This window comes from Melospiza melodia, chromosome 4 (genome assembly GCF_035770615.1).
Source record: "Melospiza melodia melodia isolate bMelMel2 chromosome 4, bMelMel2.pri, whole genome shotgun sequence".
Classification (NCBI taxonomy): Eukaryota; Metazoa; Chordata; class Aves; order Passeriformes; family Passerellidae; genus Melospiza; species Melospiza melodia.
In genome coordinates, this window is record NC_086197.1 from 60,527,138 (window position 1) to 60,545,175 (window position 18,038).

Genomic DNA, 18,038 nt, shown 5'->3' on the forward strand with positions numbered 1-18,038 from the left:
GGGCTGTCCTTCAACCGTCCTCCAGTTTTAATTTGTGAAAGAGGGACTTTGAGTAAAGTAAACTGTGCTCTCACTCATTAACTAATTAAGGCAAGATTTCATATTGGCTCTAAAAGACCATTTCATTAAAGCTTAGGGCAAAAGGAGAGCAGTTGGCAGAAGAAGAGAGATTGAAAGAATCTGTATGGAGGTGTCTGAGTTACAGTTACTGGTGATGGGGCCCTGGGAGGTGTTATGCTGACCCTACCTAAGGTACATCTGTTCAGTCAGGTGACTGCTTTCTTGCTCCATTAACTGTGTTGAATAGCTCTGCATTGGTAGTGATTGGGGAGTAGACATCTACATGTAAATGTTGGGGGTTTTTTAAACCTCAGTTGGGAGCCTTCAGTTAATGAAAAAAACATCATTAAAAGTAAGACATTATTCTGAAAAAGCTGACATTTTTGAAATACTTCTTTACACAGCCAACCCCATCACCCCTAGTTCTACAGAGCAATTTAAGAAGACAGAAACCCAGAAACCTTTCAGTCCTACACATTCATTTTCCTGTTACATGATTTTAAACTGGGAATAGTTTATGTGAGGATTAGGAGGACTCTGTGGTAGCCTGCAGTTGGTCTGGTTGTGCACTTGTCTGCCTGTGGGTCTGTGCCCTGCTTTTGCTGGGCACTGTGTTTCAATGTTGTAGGTCAAAGTTCTTCCAATAGTTAATAGCTCTGTAAATTATTTTAGTACAAAAAAAACCCCAAATCCCACGCTAGTTTTTGTAGTGCGATTTTCCTTCTAGTGTTGCTTTTAGTATCCTGGCATACTTCCCAAAGAATGCTATCTTAATGATTCATACAACTATTAATGTTACCAGAAAGAAATAATTTACCTTGAATGGCTTTAAGGAGATAGAGCACTGAGAAGCTTAACATTATCAAGCTTGAAAATAAATCTCAACTATTAGAGGAGATAAGTAGTTTTTTGTTCTTTGGGCTTATTTGTAAGTCTATCTTGAGAAAGGTAGGTGAAAAAAATCTGGTGCTTTCATGGAGTCTGAGATCTTTAGTGAAATTTGGCATTGTAACTCAAGCTGAGGCAAGATGCTTCCTATAAAACTTCTGTGTAGCAGTTTCTGTTCTGCTCTGAGTGAAACCCATGTGTTTTAGAGTCTTTGCACTGAGGAAGGCCTGTCCCACTACAAACAGCATGGTACTGTGGTGGTGCTCGATGCTTGGCATGGACCTCCTGAAAGAAAAATGTTTCCTGTGGGATCAGAAAATTGGGATTTGAAGTTTAGCATCTCACTCATTCTCATTGGAATGCCTGGACTATTGGGTCAGGGTCTGTTTTGAGCTGTAAATTGTGTGCTGTCTCCTAGTTGTTTGTTTGTACATGTATATTGGAGTTTGGTTTGAATGCCTTTTAAAAAAATTGTTCTTTCTGTGCATGGCTTCAGAAATTCTGTGGTGATCTCAATAACTTCTTGCCGATAAAAAACTAGTGCATGTAGTTGTGGATTATGTCTTGTTTTCTGTGAAACTGTCAGGCATCTGCAAAAGTCCTTGAATTCAATAAATTGTCATTTCTTGGTGAGAAGATATAAAAACAAACCCAAGTAATCATCATTTAACTTCTTTTAGGCTCTTTTCTTTCTGTGTAAAGTGAAAGATAAACCCAACCAGAAACTTGAACTAGGGAATCATGAGTTATGGTGTCTTGGAACTCAGTACATCCCTCTGGGTGTCCAGAGTTGCCGAGGCCCCTGCCGGGGGGCTCGGACAGCCTGTGCACAGCCCAGAACACCTGTGGATTTGATTTTGACCTGTGGAGCAAATTACCAGCTTTGTATGAGGACCTGAAAGTCACAGAAGTTTAAATAGTGTAATAATAAAATTATCACTGGGTGAAAAGGTAGATTTTGGGATTTTTAGAATGGGGGTTTGGGGACAAGATGGAGCAACTTTGGCGTGTCTAGCGTTTTTTCTTCTTGGTCTCCATCTTCTGCTGTCATGCTGGCACTTTGGGATTGGTTTAGAATAGAAGTTCACTGTCTAACATAGGTGATAGGCATTGGAAAGTGATTGTAAATATGATATACATTGTTTGTAGTATAAAAAGACAACTCTGCCCCAAGGGCGGTCAGAGTGCCACTGGCTGCCCTGCTGAGCAGATCTCGGCTGGGCAGAAAGAAAATTTTATAGACAAGATTTAATAAACAACTTCAAGACCAAAAACTGAAGAGCTCTGACTCGTTCTTCGGATGCACAGGCCGAAACAGAGACATCCTGCACATCTTGGGGCTGCAATTAACAACTAAGCTTACGAGATATGCAACAAGTCAATGGTGCAGCACCAAAGGGGCTGTAAGTGATATCTTTGCTATTATTAAATGAAGAATGTGAAATACCTTTTGCTTCTCTGTGGCTGTGCTTTATGCAAAGTAATCCCTAAGTACATGTTAAAAGGAAACCAAAATTCAAGATACTTTCAACTTGCTTCTTCTGTAAAGGAGTCTGTTAGTTAAGGTATCAATCCAGGTGCAGGCTTACTGGCAAGGATGCCTCAGCTCCTCCCCTAGGCTCTGATGACGCCTCTTGGTTGTAGCTGCTCCATCTCCTCTTTATCCAAGACAGGTGTGGTCCTGATGTAGGAATATGTTGGACCTGATGTAAATTCCTGCAAGCTGACAGAAATGTTTACTGAATTTAAGCATCTCAGACTATCAGATTTCTTCCCTTCTTCTTACATATTTGTCTTTAGAATAATAAAATACACTTTTGAACATATTTAGAGTTCATCTCAAGATGATACTGAGAGATGTTTCTATTTGGCTGTATTTAATTTTAATTTTTTTTAAGAGATAAAGTTAGTGATCCACCAACCCAGTTTCCCAAACAAAATTGTCACTGGGGCTGATAGTTACAGATCCAGGAAACTTACATGCTTCTCCCTGTTACTGACTTCTACCTGTTACTGACTGCTGCCTGAAGGATCCTGATGATTCTGATTTTCCTACTGTAAAGGCAACTGAATTGGTGCTGCTGACATCAGAGTTGACATTGGATATTATCAGTCTGTGAGGTGCAGCTGATTCCTGGGTTTGTGCAGTTTGAGGCTCTGATGTATGAGTGCTAGTTGCCTGTGTTTGTAGGAGCTGGTGTTCCTGTCCACCGCTGTACAGGAAAGATGACATTTCCCATGGCAAGGGCACCTTGTTGCTGAAGGGTGACGGCTCATTCTGTTAGAGCCTGTGTGTCAGACCTCCAGCAAAAGCTGCGTTAGAGTGAGGGTGCATCTGAGAGCTGACCCCGACAGTGCCAGGTCCCCCAAAACTGAGGCCAGCCACAATCATGACAGTGCTGGTGGAGAGCCTGTGGCTGGTGGGTGATGCTTGCTTTATCTCTGCTTGTATGGGAGGAAGGCAGTTTCTAAAAAGAAGAGGAGGAGGTTTTGTCCATGTTTCCCATCTACCAGTGACAATATGCCTGCCTCCCTCCACCCTGCAGGCTCACAACTGCAGCACATTCCCTTTGCTCAGCAGCTCTGCTCTGCCTCTGGCTCCTTGTCCTTGTGGACCTTGCCTTCAAATCTGCCTCCCTGCCTGCCTGGAAATCTTGGCTGGCTTTGCCCAGTAATTGAGATGAACGATTGCTGTCCCCCTGGGCTAATTGCACATGTAATCTATTCTTTCCTCTTCTCTAGGGCTCCTATTTGCATAGAATAAACCCCAAGCACAAGAAAACCACAAAAAAGAAACCCAAGCAAAAAACCAGATTTTGCTGTTCAAATGAAAAGAGATAAAGGGCAAAAGGAAGGAGAGGCCAGAGCAATTTTCTGCACTCATTCTTTCTAGATGCACTTACTGGAACTGTGAGGAACACATGCTTTTCTCTATGAACAGCTTTTCTCTATGAACAGCGGACCTTCCCATCACGGGGAAACTAAACACAACACTGAGAACTGCTTAGTAGAGTTTCATCCTGAAAGGATGCTGTCGTTGCACTGTGTGAAATTGACTTCTTTCTGTATAAAGCTTACTAGGAGAAAACCCAATCCTATATTTTGTGAGTCCCTGTAACCACAGGGGATTGGCTGTGTGCCAAGCAAATCCCTCTGGTTCTTGCACTCAGAGTGACTCTCACTGGCATCCTATGCTAATTGCATTAGATAAACATTACTGGGAACATAGTAGCTGAACAAATTCTGTACCTATACTTATATATTAGTTAACTTGGTTTAATCTTGAGTGAAACTGTGCTGATCAACTCTGCCAATAAATAAATGGTTGTTAAGGTTTGATGCCTGTTTCCTGCTTAGGAAAGAGTACTCTGTTTTGTTTGGTCTAGTTGTGACAAAACTAGTTTTCCATATGATATGTGGTGGACTTGACAAGCAACTGTATTTAGTAATTAATTTCTGAAGCACGAATAAATAGTAGAAGTTATGAATGCTCTGTTTAGAGCTGGGGTTATGAAGGCTCTGTTTAGAGCTGGGGTTACATTTGAGTAGCTGATCATGGTAGTTTTCTTGGGTTAAAACCATGTAAATGTTGTTGAATTCTTAGTGACTTGTGAAAAAAAATACTATGAATGCCAAATTAATAAATGAATGCTGTTTGTGGTTATTGACATACGCATTCATTATGTTCACTTTGTCCTAATATTTAAATCTGTTAGCATCCAGATGCAAAGTTAAGAGCAGTAAAGTGCCAAAAGTCTTCATGTGTACTCCATAACTCATACGTGAGCCTGTGGTACATGAAGTGTGATAATCCCATTTAGAGGAGTGCTCTCATCTTGGATGCTGGAGAGCCTTGGTTTAATGTCGGCATACACTACAGTTTGTAGCGGCATAAGAAACTTAAGGATAACATATAAATGTAAAAATACATATTTGAAATTAGTTAAAGGGACAGGGGGCCTTAAAAAAGTTAAAGACAGGCACCCCACTTACATGAGGTCCCTTCTGCACTGCTTGGAATTACAGGGAGTCTTTAATGTGAGACGAGGTTTTTAGCTCTTACTCTGGGAATGTCTCAGTGTCGCTGCTGTGATGGGCTGAAGTGTGGATGGGAATTGGGCTCAGAGTTGGCATGATAACCACATGAGTGAGGAGTCAGTGTGTAGTCCAGCACTCAACACCAGATGTAATAAATGGTGAAAAATTAGGCGGATGGTACTTCTGATAAGTGGCAGCTTGAACACTCCATGAATGTTTAGAGATGCATAAAGAGGAACATAACACTGTTTTCATTTGTGGGCTAATGGGTAGAATGAGGGCATTGATCTGCTAAATTTCCACTCTGGTAAGCTTGTAGTATGTATGCTGGAAAGAAAATTGAGGATTTATGATTCTTAAGGCTGTAGAGATCTGATTTTTTTGATGTGGTATTTATTTGAATGGCATTTACCAATTAATTATATGAAAGGTAAAAGGTGATTCTTAATTGTCTGGCCCATATTAAAATCAGTAGTTTCAATATGGAGATAGTTGGTTTATTAATAACTGTGCTTTAGAGTGGATCGTTATATCTCCTTTTTAAAGACCAAACTCCAGATGCTACCTTCTGTTTGGAATAAGAATGTGATTTTATGAAAAGTTGTGTGGAAAATTGTTTTGTTGGAGGAGGGGGAAGGAATTGCAGAACAGTTCTTTTTGTTTTGCTAAGTAAAATTTTGTTGCTGGTATGTAATACTGTTGGGGGAAAAAACTCACTGAATAATGGAATGTGCCTTTTGCAGGCATTTTCTAACATTTTAATTACAAAAACTCTTATTAGAGCATGAAAGAATTAGTATGAATCTTCGAAATTGCATTTACTACTTAAACACACAAACAAAATTTACGGTTCTGTATAAAAATAAGAAGGAAAAGAAATGTATTTCATATTTTTGTTTGTTTGTTTTTCCTTTTTGTAATAGGGCTTTATTTGTCCTCTCTGTATGAAGTCTCATGGATCGGCAGAGGAGCTGTTCAAGCACTATGAAGCAGTTCATAATTCTGGCATTGATTCAAGTCACGGAGGGGAAGGTCATCTCTCACCAGAAAGGTGAAACAGTACTCATTTGTGCATGTGCCTTTGTGCTGGTGTTGAGCTGCTTCTAGTTACACTGAAGGTTTTATTAACTTGAACTTATGCAGTCAAGTGTTTAAATGTTCATGTCCCATTTCCAACTAGAATTAAAAGACATTTTGTAGCTTACATTGTCTGATACTGATCTGACAGTAGGTGAAAATCAGATACATATATTTATGGTATTAAGCCACCTGTTTCTGATCCTGCAGACAATTAGCATTATAGACCAGAATGATTTTTACAAGTGTGGCAGAAAAAAATATGGGTTTCTCCTAATTTCTAACATAGAGCTGAAATATCATCATGGGAGAGTGAAGAGGACAACCCTAAAGACAGGGAAGAAACCCAGTTTTGTCCCTAGTTAATTAGGGTACTTACTGGGGAATTACAATATCAGTATTTGCCTAAATAGCTTCCCTAATTACCTAGTTATTTGCAAATCTGAGAAGTTTCTATGTGTGCCAGTACGTCTCCTTCTGTGTTTCAGAAAATCCATGCTGATTTTCAGAAATCTTAACTAGTTTATTGATTCTTTTTTTGGTCAAAACTGTATTATTAAATGCATCCCTAGGAAGAATATCAGGTTGTTTCTTTTTTGAGAGCAGTGGTATGTAGCAGGAATTGATAATGTGAAACTTTCTCTAGAAATATTAACTGAGTAGTCTCAGTTGCTTTGGGAAGGTTTTTCTTGGGTGTAACATTTTTATAGGTTTCCTCTTGCTTCCTGCTAATTCCTTTTCTGTTCAGTGCTTGTTTTGTGCTGCTGTAAAGAGCAGTCCATGCTGCTGTTTTGTCACATTCCCCCGGTTTGTACACAGGAGATTCAGAGTGAGCAGCATGGAGGTACATAGAGCATGACCCTGTGCCTTCTGCTGATCCTGGGGAGCAAACAGTTCAAATGTTTTCTCACAAGCAGAAATATAGGCCAAAATGACAAATAATTGCATTGAAAGAAATACATATATTTGTGTAACTAACTCAAGAGAGGGTCACTCTTTGGTGAAAAAAGAGTGTGGAAGATGACATATTTCAGTTGTTACCCAAATGCATATCTGTATTTGATCTGACCAAAGCTGGCAAGCCAGTACTGAGCAAAGCTGGCAAGCCAGTAGGAGCCAGCATTAGCAGAGGTCTTGGATGACTCTTTCCTTGTGGGTAGCTGCCTTTTCTCTCAGTTGCTGCATCAAAAGAAATCAAAATTGAGGCTTTATACAGGATAAAGTGATAGGGTACTAATGCAGTCATATTGGGCTTCTGATGTGCACATATATTCAATAATGACTATTCTTTTTATGCCTAATTTAAGTCTTTTTGGAGTAATTCAACTTAGACCTGAAGTGATACTTTTGTAGGATAATAGCATTCACATGGGAGAATTATTGGTCATAACTATATTGTTTATATAGTTTATGAAATTCTTATTTTTATGCCTGCAAATTTCCAAAGTCAGCCAAATGTTGGCTGGTGAAATTTAGTTATTTTTCCCTGGCTCCTGACAGTTTAAGGACAAGTAGTTTTGTTTTCTCTCATGTAATTGAAAAAGTGGATGAGGTCTGGGAGTTAAAATGGAATAAAGGGAGTCTGGTGAGAGCCATTGTGTAACACATGAGTTACATTTTCCTATTAGTGTGGCATTCTTTAAGCTACTCATTTGCTTGTTTCCTTGAGAAAACTCTCATTCAACATAAATATGTTTTTCCATGCCTTGGAATTCCATATTAAAGAAATATTGTAGCCTGCAGCAGGGAGCCACCCCACTTGTTCTCCATGCGTGAATCTTATGTGCAATTCTTAGGACCAAGAATGGGAGGTGAAATTCCATATGTAGTCAATAGGAAAAGTTAAGTACTGGGAATTGCACAGTTTTCTCTTCCTGCCACTCCCCAGTAAAGGATGATGAATAAGTTTCAAGAGTAAATCATGTAACTCCCCCAGTGTGATTCAGCAAGGCCATCAGAACTCAATACTAGGGTGGAGGCAGTGGCTTTACAAGTGGAAAACTGAGTGGACCATAATGAAAAGGCACTAAGGATTTTCTAGTTGGTAGTCTCAGATGTGCTGAGAGGAGGAAGGGATTGTCACAGTGCTAGCAGAAAAGGAGATTTGGTGAGGATTTGGATGATGGGAAGAAAAGCAAAGTTACAGTGCCTGTAGCAATCACTTACACTAAATCCCCTCAAACCATCCCCCCACCCCCTCCAACCATGCACTTTCCACTGGTTAAACTAAATTCAGGTTTCATTTTAGAATGGTTTAGCAAAATTTTATTGGGGATATGAAGGCAACTACTGTAGAAGGCCCCTTACATTGCAAACTCATTCCTTTCTCCTCCCTTATCTCTACTACCTTATCTCTACTACAAACTAGCTTTATACAACTCAAACCCTTTGATGCATTGTGAAGACCAGGGCATATTAAATGCTTTGGTATTGCAGGTGTGGTATATGTTCAGTCCAACTTCAATACAGCTGACAGTTCCACCTGCTTTTTTATTTATAATCTTAGATCTGAGTCTTAGCTCATTGACTTGTACTGATGAGAAAGTGGCTCCCTCTTCTCCACCCACAGCCAGGTTTCGGAATGCAGCTACACCTGCCTCAGTAAAGTTGTATTTGCAAACCTCCAGTAAATCTGTCACACAGGCAGAATAATGTGTACATAACAAAATTTTCCTCTGAAAAAAGTAAATCTCCCAATATCCCATGTTTGTTTTGTCATTAAAATTGGTCCACCTTGGAGTTCTTGCTCCACTGGTTCAAATGCATGTTTCACTTGCTACTTGATGACCCTGACCCTGACTGGTGAGGAATAAATTCAATCTACACTAACATATTAACATCAGTTAATATGCTAATGTAGATTGAATTTATTCCTTACCAGTTCAGCTAAGGAATAACTTGTTTCGGTGGTTTATTTTCTACTAAGTATGAGATAATTTGAAAGAACATCTGTGGAGGAGGGGATAATGCACACCAGCAGCAATAAAATTATATGGTATAAAAGTGAGAGGATTTTTTGGCACTGGTACCCTGACATATATATTCTGTGTAACCCTTAGTGTTGCCACTGTACAAACAGTAAGAAAAAATATTTTTACATTATTTTAATGACCCTTGTGCTCTTGATTTGGAGTGTCTATCTCAGTAATGCAACAATATTCTTGTGTGTATAGTTGTGCAACTCTGTAAGGAGACCTGTGATTTTGAAGGATTCTGTGTGAATCAATTACTAACAGTTATAGCCTTGGATTGTGTGTTCTTGTATGGCTGGAGGCTTGAGCATGAAATTTGAGAATTTAAAATTCTAAGGCTTTAAATATTCAGATCATTAAGTGAATATGTCTGTGGGGCATACCAAATTGCTGTGTGGATGAAAAATTATGTAACTGCATATTTCAGGAGTAAGATAGTATGCTGTTGCTTACCAGTAGTCCATGATATGGAAAGTGAAGGAGAAGAAACCTGTCCTTTTTTTAACAAAGGCATGCAAACCCGTTAAATGTTCCAATGCATAGCTTTGTCATTCTGAACTCATGTGGCTGAGCTGATGCACTGATTTATGATTTAGATTTACATTCTGTTCTCATGAGACTTTTTATTCTTATCTATTTCTTTACTTATCCATTTAATATGTTTAGCATTTCTCAGATGTGCAAAGTGATATTAATCTTGTTTGTTCTAAGTTAAAAAAAAAACTAAAAATAAATATTTATAATTATATAAGTTACATTTATGTAGTACATGGCTATCAGTCTGATTATTTAACATGCATTACAACTTGTATGTAATTGACAAAATGTAACCACCGTGTATTCATTTTCTCCACTCTGTGGATATATTTATTCAGAGATGAAGTATCACTGCTCCGACAAGAAGTCCAGGACTTGCAAGCTTCACTGAAGGTTGGAAATGTATTTTACTTGCACTTGGTTCTTTGTTTCAAATTGAAGTGTTCCACTGTCTTGAGCAACCAAATTTATAGTCTCTCTCCCCATCTTCTTTTTTTTTTTTTTTTTTTTTTTTATCATTTTCCCCCTTAGGAGGAGAGATGGTATTCAGAAGAGCTGAAGAAAGAACTAGAGAAATTGCAGGGGCAGCGGCAGCAAGTAATTGCTTTAAAATACTTGAAGCAGGTTTATCGTCAGCATTGACATTGAAGATTAAAACCTTTTTTGTAAGGCACGTGGCCTGATTTAGTTAGTTCTGTAATTTAAATATTGACGTGTTCTTGCAAGCAAAGCTAGTTATCTCTACACAATGTAACTGTGTATATAAATGTGTATATGGAAATGTAAAGAACAAAGTCAGAATAGATAATGATTCTTCCATACTACTCGCTCCAAGTTCAGTTCAGTTCAGACTTTTACTTCTGTTGAGCTTATTCAGAACTCTGTTTATTAAAGAAAGTAAATTGAATGTAGTGTTTCATCTTTTATGAAAAAAGGCTATGGAGTCCTTGTAAAGAACTTTTGGAAAACAGCAGTGGTGTTTCATAGGTATCCAGCTGAGCTCAAAAAATAATGCAAGGCAAATTGTGGTGTGTTGTGCCCTAAAAGAAGCTTGCTTTTTTATTACTATGAGCTGCTTAGATGTGGGATAGTTACAAACCTCAGAAATTGCTTTCTGTCAAAGCTCCCTCTCAGGATGTTCTTGATGTCTGTAACCTCTGTTTTTAGGACAGATTTCTATATAGAGGAAAGGGAGGGGGAGGGTATTCTTTCTGGAGCCTTATGAGTGGAAACCTTAATAGTGTAGTGATACATGAAATGAAAAGTCATCTTGGCCTTTTCCAGTCTTCCAAATATAAGTGTTTGAATTCAGGTATTTTTATACTGCTGTGCAGTATTTGAGCACAGAAGTCCTTGTTTCCATCTTTTCCAAAAAATGGATGAACTTTGGAAGTAGTAGTTTTTATTCCTACTGTCTAATGGTGCATTTATTCTGTTTTCTTAAGGAATCTAAATCTGATGGATTGACAACAGCTACGTCTACAGGTGGCTAACATTTTATTATAATAATTTCTGCACTGCTTTGGAATTTAGTTTGGTTTAGCTTTTAGGTAAATTAGCACTTTTGGTAAATTAAAGAGCTAGAAAGCTGGAATGTTATAGTTACTGGCAAAAAGTTTATTTTAAGATCTATTAAGAGCTATTTATGTTAAGCAGTGGTCTGGGGAAATGTTCCAAGGGCTCAGGATTTGAAATTTTTAGAAGCAAAACAGGAGTTCTGAATCTGAAAGCAGTTCTCATGAGGCATCTGGAGCACTTCTTTAATAATTGAAGAATTATTATATTGAAGCAGTGAGCACTGCTACAGCACTATACTATATCAACTCTAGCATTTTTCAGTGATGGTCTTATGGAGTGTTTTTCTGTGCTCATTGCTAGCAAAGAAAACAGTGAATTTTTGTTTGTTTTGATGACCCGTAATTTTTGGTCCGTTTTTCTCCATGAGGCTCTCACAGAATAAAATTTTCCCTATTTGTACATAAACTATCTGACTGATATTGATTAAAGGTTTTAATTACAGTTCAGGGCTTGGAGTTTAACATCATGTCACAGTGATCTGCAGGGCTATTTGTGACCAATGAAAACCAATATGTACTTAGTCCTGCAGAGTACTCAGCTAGTGACAGTGACATCATGCTTGCAGATATTTAACTTCAGTAAAGTTGTTCACTTTGCTAAGATGATTGGATGTTAAGGGATTTTGGTTTACATATTCACCTCTCATGGTTAGTTATGGGCATGAGGAACTGTATTGTCCTAATTCTTCTAGAAAATAATACTGTTCTTTTTATGGAAATAGAATCATTAGAACGGCAACTAGAAGAGATCCAAGTAGAAAATTTTAACATTAAGCAAATGAAAGACTTATTTGAACAAAAAGCAGCACAACTGGCCACTGAAATTGTGGGTAAGTGTATTAGCATGCGATCTGATTCTCTTCTTGTGCAATTTGTGAAAGGGATCATTTATTCAACTTCTTTCTTACTAGATCTTAAATCAAAGTATGATGAAGAAATCAGCCTTCGGGAAGGTGCAGAACAGAAGGTGACAAACCTGAGACAAGAACTGCAGAAAGAGAGAAGTACAGTAGAAGACTTAAAGACAGAGCTGGTATTCACATCACATTAATGTTTTTGTTGTTTTCAAGTCAAGGGAGGCGTTTATTCAAATGCTTGCAAACACAGTTTTAAAGTAGGCAAACTCTGTCGAACTTGAAGATGTCTGCTTGTGGGCTGAAAAAATTCAGAGTACCATTGTTTTTGATCTGCATTTTCAGTGTTTTTCCAGTGAGAAATTATATGTTGTTTCTGACATGTATTAAAATCCAGCTTGCATTATGTTGTAGTCTTCTAATTTGATGCTCTACCATTCAGCATTTCTGCAGTATATTACACATATAGATGTGCTGCACAGACCTGAACTTGGAGCATGCCATTGCTGACTTCAAAATCTATCTTTAGGTCCCTTTTTCCATGAGGTGTTATGCTCTGACTGTCCTTGGGCAGCTGGATTTTTAAGAAGTGCTCAGAGAGGTGTTTTGTGACATGGTGGCTGAAAATCTGGCAGCTGTCATCATCATGCCTATGTTAATCTTGTCCCTCTTGTGCTTGGCTGATAATACCAATGTGTGTGTATTCCAGGATTTGGGCTCCTGATGACTTTTATATTCAGCCGTGGCTCCAGGGAGCAATCCCAGTGGCTCAGCAAGTTGGGCCACTTCTAAAGCAGTAATGCAAGGAATTTCCTAGTTTCTCACACTCAGCTACTGCTTAGACTCTGGAGGAAAGTAGGACTTGTTTATCTCCCTTCTTCCCTGTAGCTGACTGCCCTCAAGGGCCTATTGGCCTTGCCCAAATGCTGGACCTATCCATTCCTCCCTGATCAGTTGCTTCTTGTTTTGCCTTTTCCTTATCATTTATTCTGTTCCTTTTCTATTTTAAAGATGCCAACACTCCTTTTCGCTGCTTTCTTTAGTGCTCCTAGTTGCCACCCCTCTCCTTTCCCTCCATACTGTTTCATGCTGAGGGATTTTATGGTGCTTGAGATGCAATTACCAACAGATTTTGCCTGTGGGTTTGGTATGAGCCCCATCTGATAGCACCTTCAAGACGCTGCCTTCAGCTGCCCTTTTGTTTTGTCTGTGGTGATTTTCTGAAATAATTCTGGAAGACAGGGGCAGTATCCTGTATCTAGCCATCTACCTACATAAAAATTACAAAAATTAAATCTTTGAGACAATTTTTGTTTTGTCAGATTTGGTTGAAATCAATCAGCAAGTTCAAAATTTAGCAGACAAAGCCTAAAAACTAGCCCTTAAATCCTGTTTTCTTTGGGAATTATAAGCACTTTTCTGTTTTTTTGCTAGTTTTTTGGGAGAGGCTTTTTATCTCTTTTTTATTTATTAAGCCTAGCTGTAATACTGTATATGTCACCTTGTCTGTAAGTGGATTATTTGATAGATTTTTAGAAATGCGATTGACTCTGGAAGCATGTCTGCCATTGTGATGTTTGTTGCTCACTGTTCCCAACTTTTCAGCTACAAAGGCCTGGTGTGGAAGATGTGGCTGTCCTGAAAAAGGAGCTGGTCCAAGTTCAAACACTGATGGATAAAATGACCCTGGAACGTGAAAGAGAATCTGAAAAGCTGAAAGATGAGTGCAAGCACTTGCAGGCTGAGCAGGCTAACTCTGAGGTACAATAATCATGTATTATAATAGTCATAATCTTACATAAAGATGTGTGTTCTAGCTTTGCTGCGATTATCATGTGAAAATGGAAAATAATAACCAATCATAATGAAAAAGCATATTTCATTATGATTATTTCATTATGATTATTAATCATAATGGAAAAGCATTTAATTGAATCTTCTCACTTCTTCAAAAGTTTTGGTTATTCTGCTCTTCCATCAGTTACAACTTCCACTTCCATAACAAGCAGAAGAAAAGGGAGGCAGCATCTCAGATTTGGATCTTTAAGGATATCTTCACTCCTCAAACTGTCTCAAACAGCTGCTGGCTAAAACACAATTTTGCTAAGTGTTACTCATAAGAAAATAAGAACTGGAAGTCCTTCATGGCCACATTGGCTGCAGTACTTGACATGAATGTTTGGCCATGTTTCATCTCAGCTTTGCTCCTCAAGAACACATCAAGGACTGAAAGTTCAAAGTGGTTTATACACCATTCTTGGCTGGTTGTACAGGCTGGCTGAGAATATACATATTAATATTGGTTTCAAAGTAAATATCTTTAAAATAAGGTAAATTCTCAGTATGGGTGAAAATAACAAAAATCATATTAGCCCTATATGAGCATCTTCAAATACTGCAGGAGAGGCATGTGAAGAACAGTGTAGTCTACAATTGTCACCTAAATCTGCTGGGTGTTTATATCTTTTTCAGAGCTGTTCCTGAAACTAGCATCTGCGTCTTTCACATGAATATTCATACTGAGCGGTTCCTTTCATCTTTAGTTTTTCACTATAGTTGCTCCTGCATTTTGAATGTGTAATGAAAACAGCTGCACTGCTTTGGAGCTAAGCATTGCTATTGAATCTCTCTGCTTATTGGGATTTGTTTCACTATCTTATAAATCTTCAATAAATGAAGCAGCTAGGCTTGATTGTTAACTTGAGTGCCCAAAGAAGTAAACAAAATTAGTAGCCTAAATTGAGGGTAAATTTAATAAAGCCAGGACTAGTGTTTTTATTGTTTGAGGTTTTTTTTTTTCCCCTCCCACTAAGCAAAGGCATTAGAAACACTGGAATATTTATAAAACAAATTTGAGGAAGTGTGCAGCTTTTGCAACTGCTTCTTTCTGTCTTTCATCCATCAATTTTATCCTTCTGCTTTCTAATAGAGACACTTAAATTTGAGGTAATTTTTTTTTGAGGCATTTAATTTTCATAGCAAATTTCTGTCATATCAAGACAATTTCAAGATGTTATTAAACAGATGCATTCCTGGTTTTTTAATGGTTCATTATTCATACAGACTCACCAGCAAGAAAATACCAGGGCTGAATATTTACCCAGGATATATTTCCCTGTTAAGAAAGAAATGTGAGATTGTCTTACTGAATTGTGAACAAGAAATGGATCTTTATGCATTTAAATTATGATTCTAGTTGGAAAGGCTGCAGTGGTGTCCTTTGTAAGCTACCTGCACATTTTCTGCATTATATTCTCTCGGTATGAAATAACCATACTGTTTTCTGATAACACCCTGGAATGTTTGGCCAAAAAAGACCAGTCCAAGGATACGTTTTAGCTAACAGCTCTGTTATGAGACAGCATGGTGAGGCACAGAGTTACAGAAAGTCAGTAAACTATATGCACTATATGCAAATTGTTCTTATGTTCTCTTTGGTGTTCCTTTTTCTCTAGGAAGGTTGTAAATTGGATGGTCATTGTCTATTGCTTCTGTTCTGCTTTAGTTCACTTCTGGATTCAGTATTTATGCATTTGTGCTGAAATCTCTGCTTATGGGAACAATAGGAAAGAAAGCTTCTTCATAAAAGGTCACTGCTATATAGTATATTTGAAATGAGTGCATTAATACACAACATGATTTAGGGTAGCTATGCCCTAAAGTGCTTTTCTTTTTTCCATTACTGTATTCAAATACTGTGCAGTCACTGATATACTTTGTTCTGTACTGATCCTGTTTAATGGGGTAGTATTGTTCCTCTGATTATGCTGACCTGCAGGGTTGATGTGTCCAAAAGTCACACAGCAAGTTTGATGTGTCCAAAAGTCACACAGCAAGTTTGCATCAAATGCCAGATGCTCTTGCTTTTAGAGCCTTTTCCAGCACATTTCCCTTCCTAGAGGGGCCAAGATTTTGGCCATGTAACTGCAATGATATGGAAAGGTTTCACCTTTGGCTAGAACTGTGATAATTATCAATGGATAATCTGTTATTATTTTCATCAATTTTGGGTTCAAGCTGGCATTTGCTGGCATTTTGGATTGAGTCAGATTTTCGTCTTCCAGAACAGGATATAAATGAGTCTCAGCTGGGAAATTACACTCAGTGATACTTCTGATGGTGCTTTGAGCTTAGTTTACTGGTGATTTTTTTCCCTAGGCATTTTATTTATATAGAAAATGTATTTTTTATTTTACTACCAGACATCTTGCTTTTGTTGGATTATGCATGGAAAGCTTTGTTTTAAATGTGGATTTTTCTGTTTGTCTTTTCAGGCTACTATTAACCAATTAAGAGCTGAACTTGCCAAAGGACCTCAGGAAGTAGCTGTGTATGTTCAGGAGCTGCAAAAACTTCAAAGTTCAGTCAAAGAACTAGAACAGAAGAATCAGGTGAGAATGTTATTATTTCCTATGCTTGTCAGCTCACATTAAAATGGAACCACATCACACAATGCCTTTGGAAACACTGAAGACTATCTTCTTGCAGAAGTTGAGAATTCATTTGCCATTTTGTTTAACAATTGGATTACTATAATGTGCAAGCAAACACCATATTTTAATGATCGTCATACCCTACAACTGAAATTCTTTAGGTTGCTATGATTGCAAATTTTTAATAGCTGTAGTTCATGCTTACCTATCATTAAGCAGAATTGCCATCTCACACATTAAAAGTAGTACCCCTGGAAATAATACATTTGCCTAAAAATCATAATTTGAAAGATATTCTCAGTTCTCTTTGTTGGTTTTCTATTTTCTTAGCTTTTAGATTATACTTTCATCATATTTTCCAGGCCATTTACTGGCATAATGAATGGAAGAAAATGGAAATTAATTCCAGAAATTTCTCAACTTACATTCTTTGAGAGCTGTTACCAGAGCTTTTGAGCTTGCTGCATTTTGTATTTGTGTTTAGAAGTCATGTATGGTGGGGGTAAAAATGGAACTAAAGGGGGGCAGGAAGCAAGGACAAAGATGTGTACTGCTTCATGTTGCATGTAACACTGGATATGAACTGGATATAACATACATGCATTTACTAGGAACCTTGTCAGCCTTGGAAAAAGGAAAGGGCAAGGACAAAACAGAGTCTATTTAATGTAATCTAATACTAAAACATTTGCAAAAAATATAAGAAGGTGAAATAAAAATTTGGTAAATGAAACTACCTTTAGCAGGATGAGTCTGTTTGGCTCACTAAATCAAGTATAGAACTGAAAAGTAAGAGTTGTCATGAAACTACCTTTAGCAGGATGAGTCTGTTTGGCTCACTAAATCAAGTGTAGAACTGAAAAGTAAGAGTTGTCATGATGTAATTTTCCATAGACCAGCAACAATGAATCAAGCTTTTGGCAGAAGTGTTGCTGTACAACATATAGAGCCCTATTCTGAATCTGTTGGTATTTCATTAACAATGAGGAGTGAAACAGATTGATGCATAAGATAACCACACATTAAGAGAGAGTCCTCTGTTATGTCAGGTTAATGCCAAACACCACTTGAGGAATTGGAAGAGGAGAAGTGGCAGTGAGCTGCTTTTCCTCTTGCAGTTTTAGTGACTTAAAGCAGTTTGCAGCCATCTTTTAATGCAGCTTTTTGTAAGGTGGTATCCATAAGAATTATGTGCTAGCTATGGAATTTTGGCCCTGGAGGAGTTGGACCTAGAATTGGAAAAGGTAAGACTAGCTTACAGTAGCAGAAATTGCTTCCACTTTGAACGATGTGTCATCCTTGAAAAATCTATCAGGGAGGAGCCATTAATTCATGATAGAGCACATTATATGGAGAATATGTAGAATATAATACATTTGATGTGAGCATTGGTTTATAATCCAGTTGCAGTGTGAGAAGATATTTCTGTGCATTGATGTGAAGTTTTTCAAGCTCATGTACAACCTCAAGCAAGAAAGCTGTTTCTTATATTTTCAGGAGCTATACTGAGAAAAACAGAGGTATATATAAGTATATGTATAAGTATATAGGATCAGTTTTCTGAGCTCAGCTGGAGCTCTCTCTGTCATTTTTAAAGCACAA

At 37.9% G+C, this 18,038-nt stretch overlaps 1 protein-coding gene across 4 annotated transcripts in view; it reads left to right on the forward strand.

The window, feature by feature from the left end:
* EEA1 (early endosome antigen 1) overlaps positions 1–18,038 on the forward strand; it is a 195,867-nt gene that overhangs the window by 15,892 nt on the left and 161,937 nt on the right. For 3 of the 4 annotated variants that reach the window (XR_010027587.1, XM_063154909.1, XM_063154910.1), the window contains 8 exons: positions 5,910–6,037; positions 9,911–9,965; positions 10,104–10,169; positions 11,018–11,057; positions 11,872–11,979; positions 12,061–12,182; positions 13,609–13,764; positions 16,278–16,394. Coding sequence is in view for 3 of the 4 variants with exons in the window: in XM_063154909.1 (XP_063010979.1) it covers positions 5,910–6,037; positions 9,911–9,965; positions 10,104–10,169; positions 11,018–11,057; positions 11,872–11,979; positions 12,061–12,182; positions 13,609–13,764; positions 16,278–16,394 (792 nt within the window). In the remaining variant the exon portion in view is untranslated. Of the gene's footprint in view, positions 1–5,909; positions 6,038–9,910; positions 9,966–10,103; positions 10,243–11,017; positions 11,058–11,871; positions 11,980–12,060; positions 12,183–13,608; positions 13,765–16,277; positions 16,395–18,038 lie in introns of those variants that run through there. The other variant, XM_063154911.1, reaches the window with a different exon arrangement.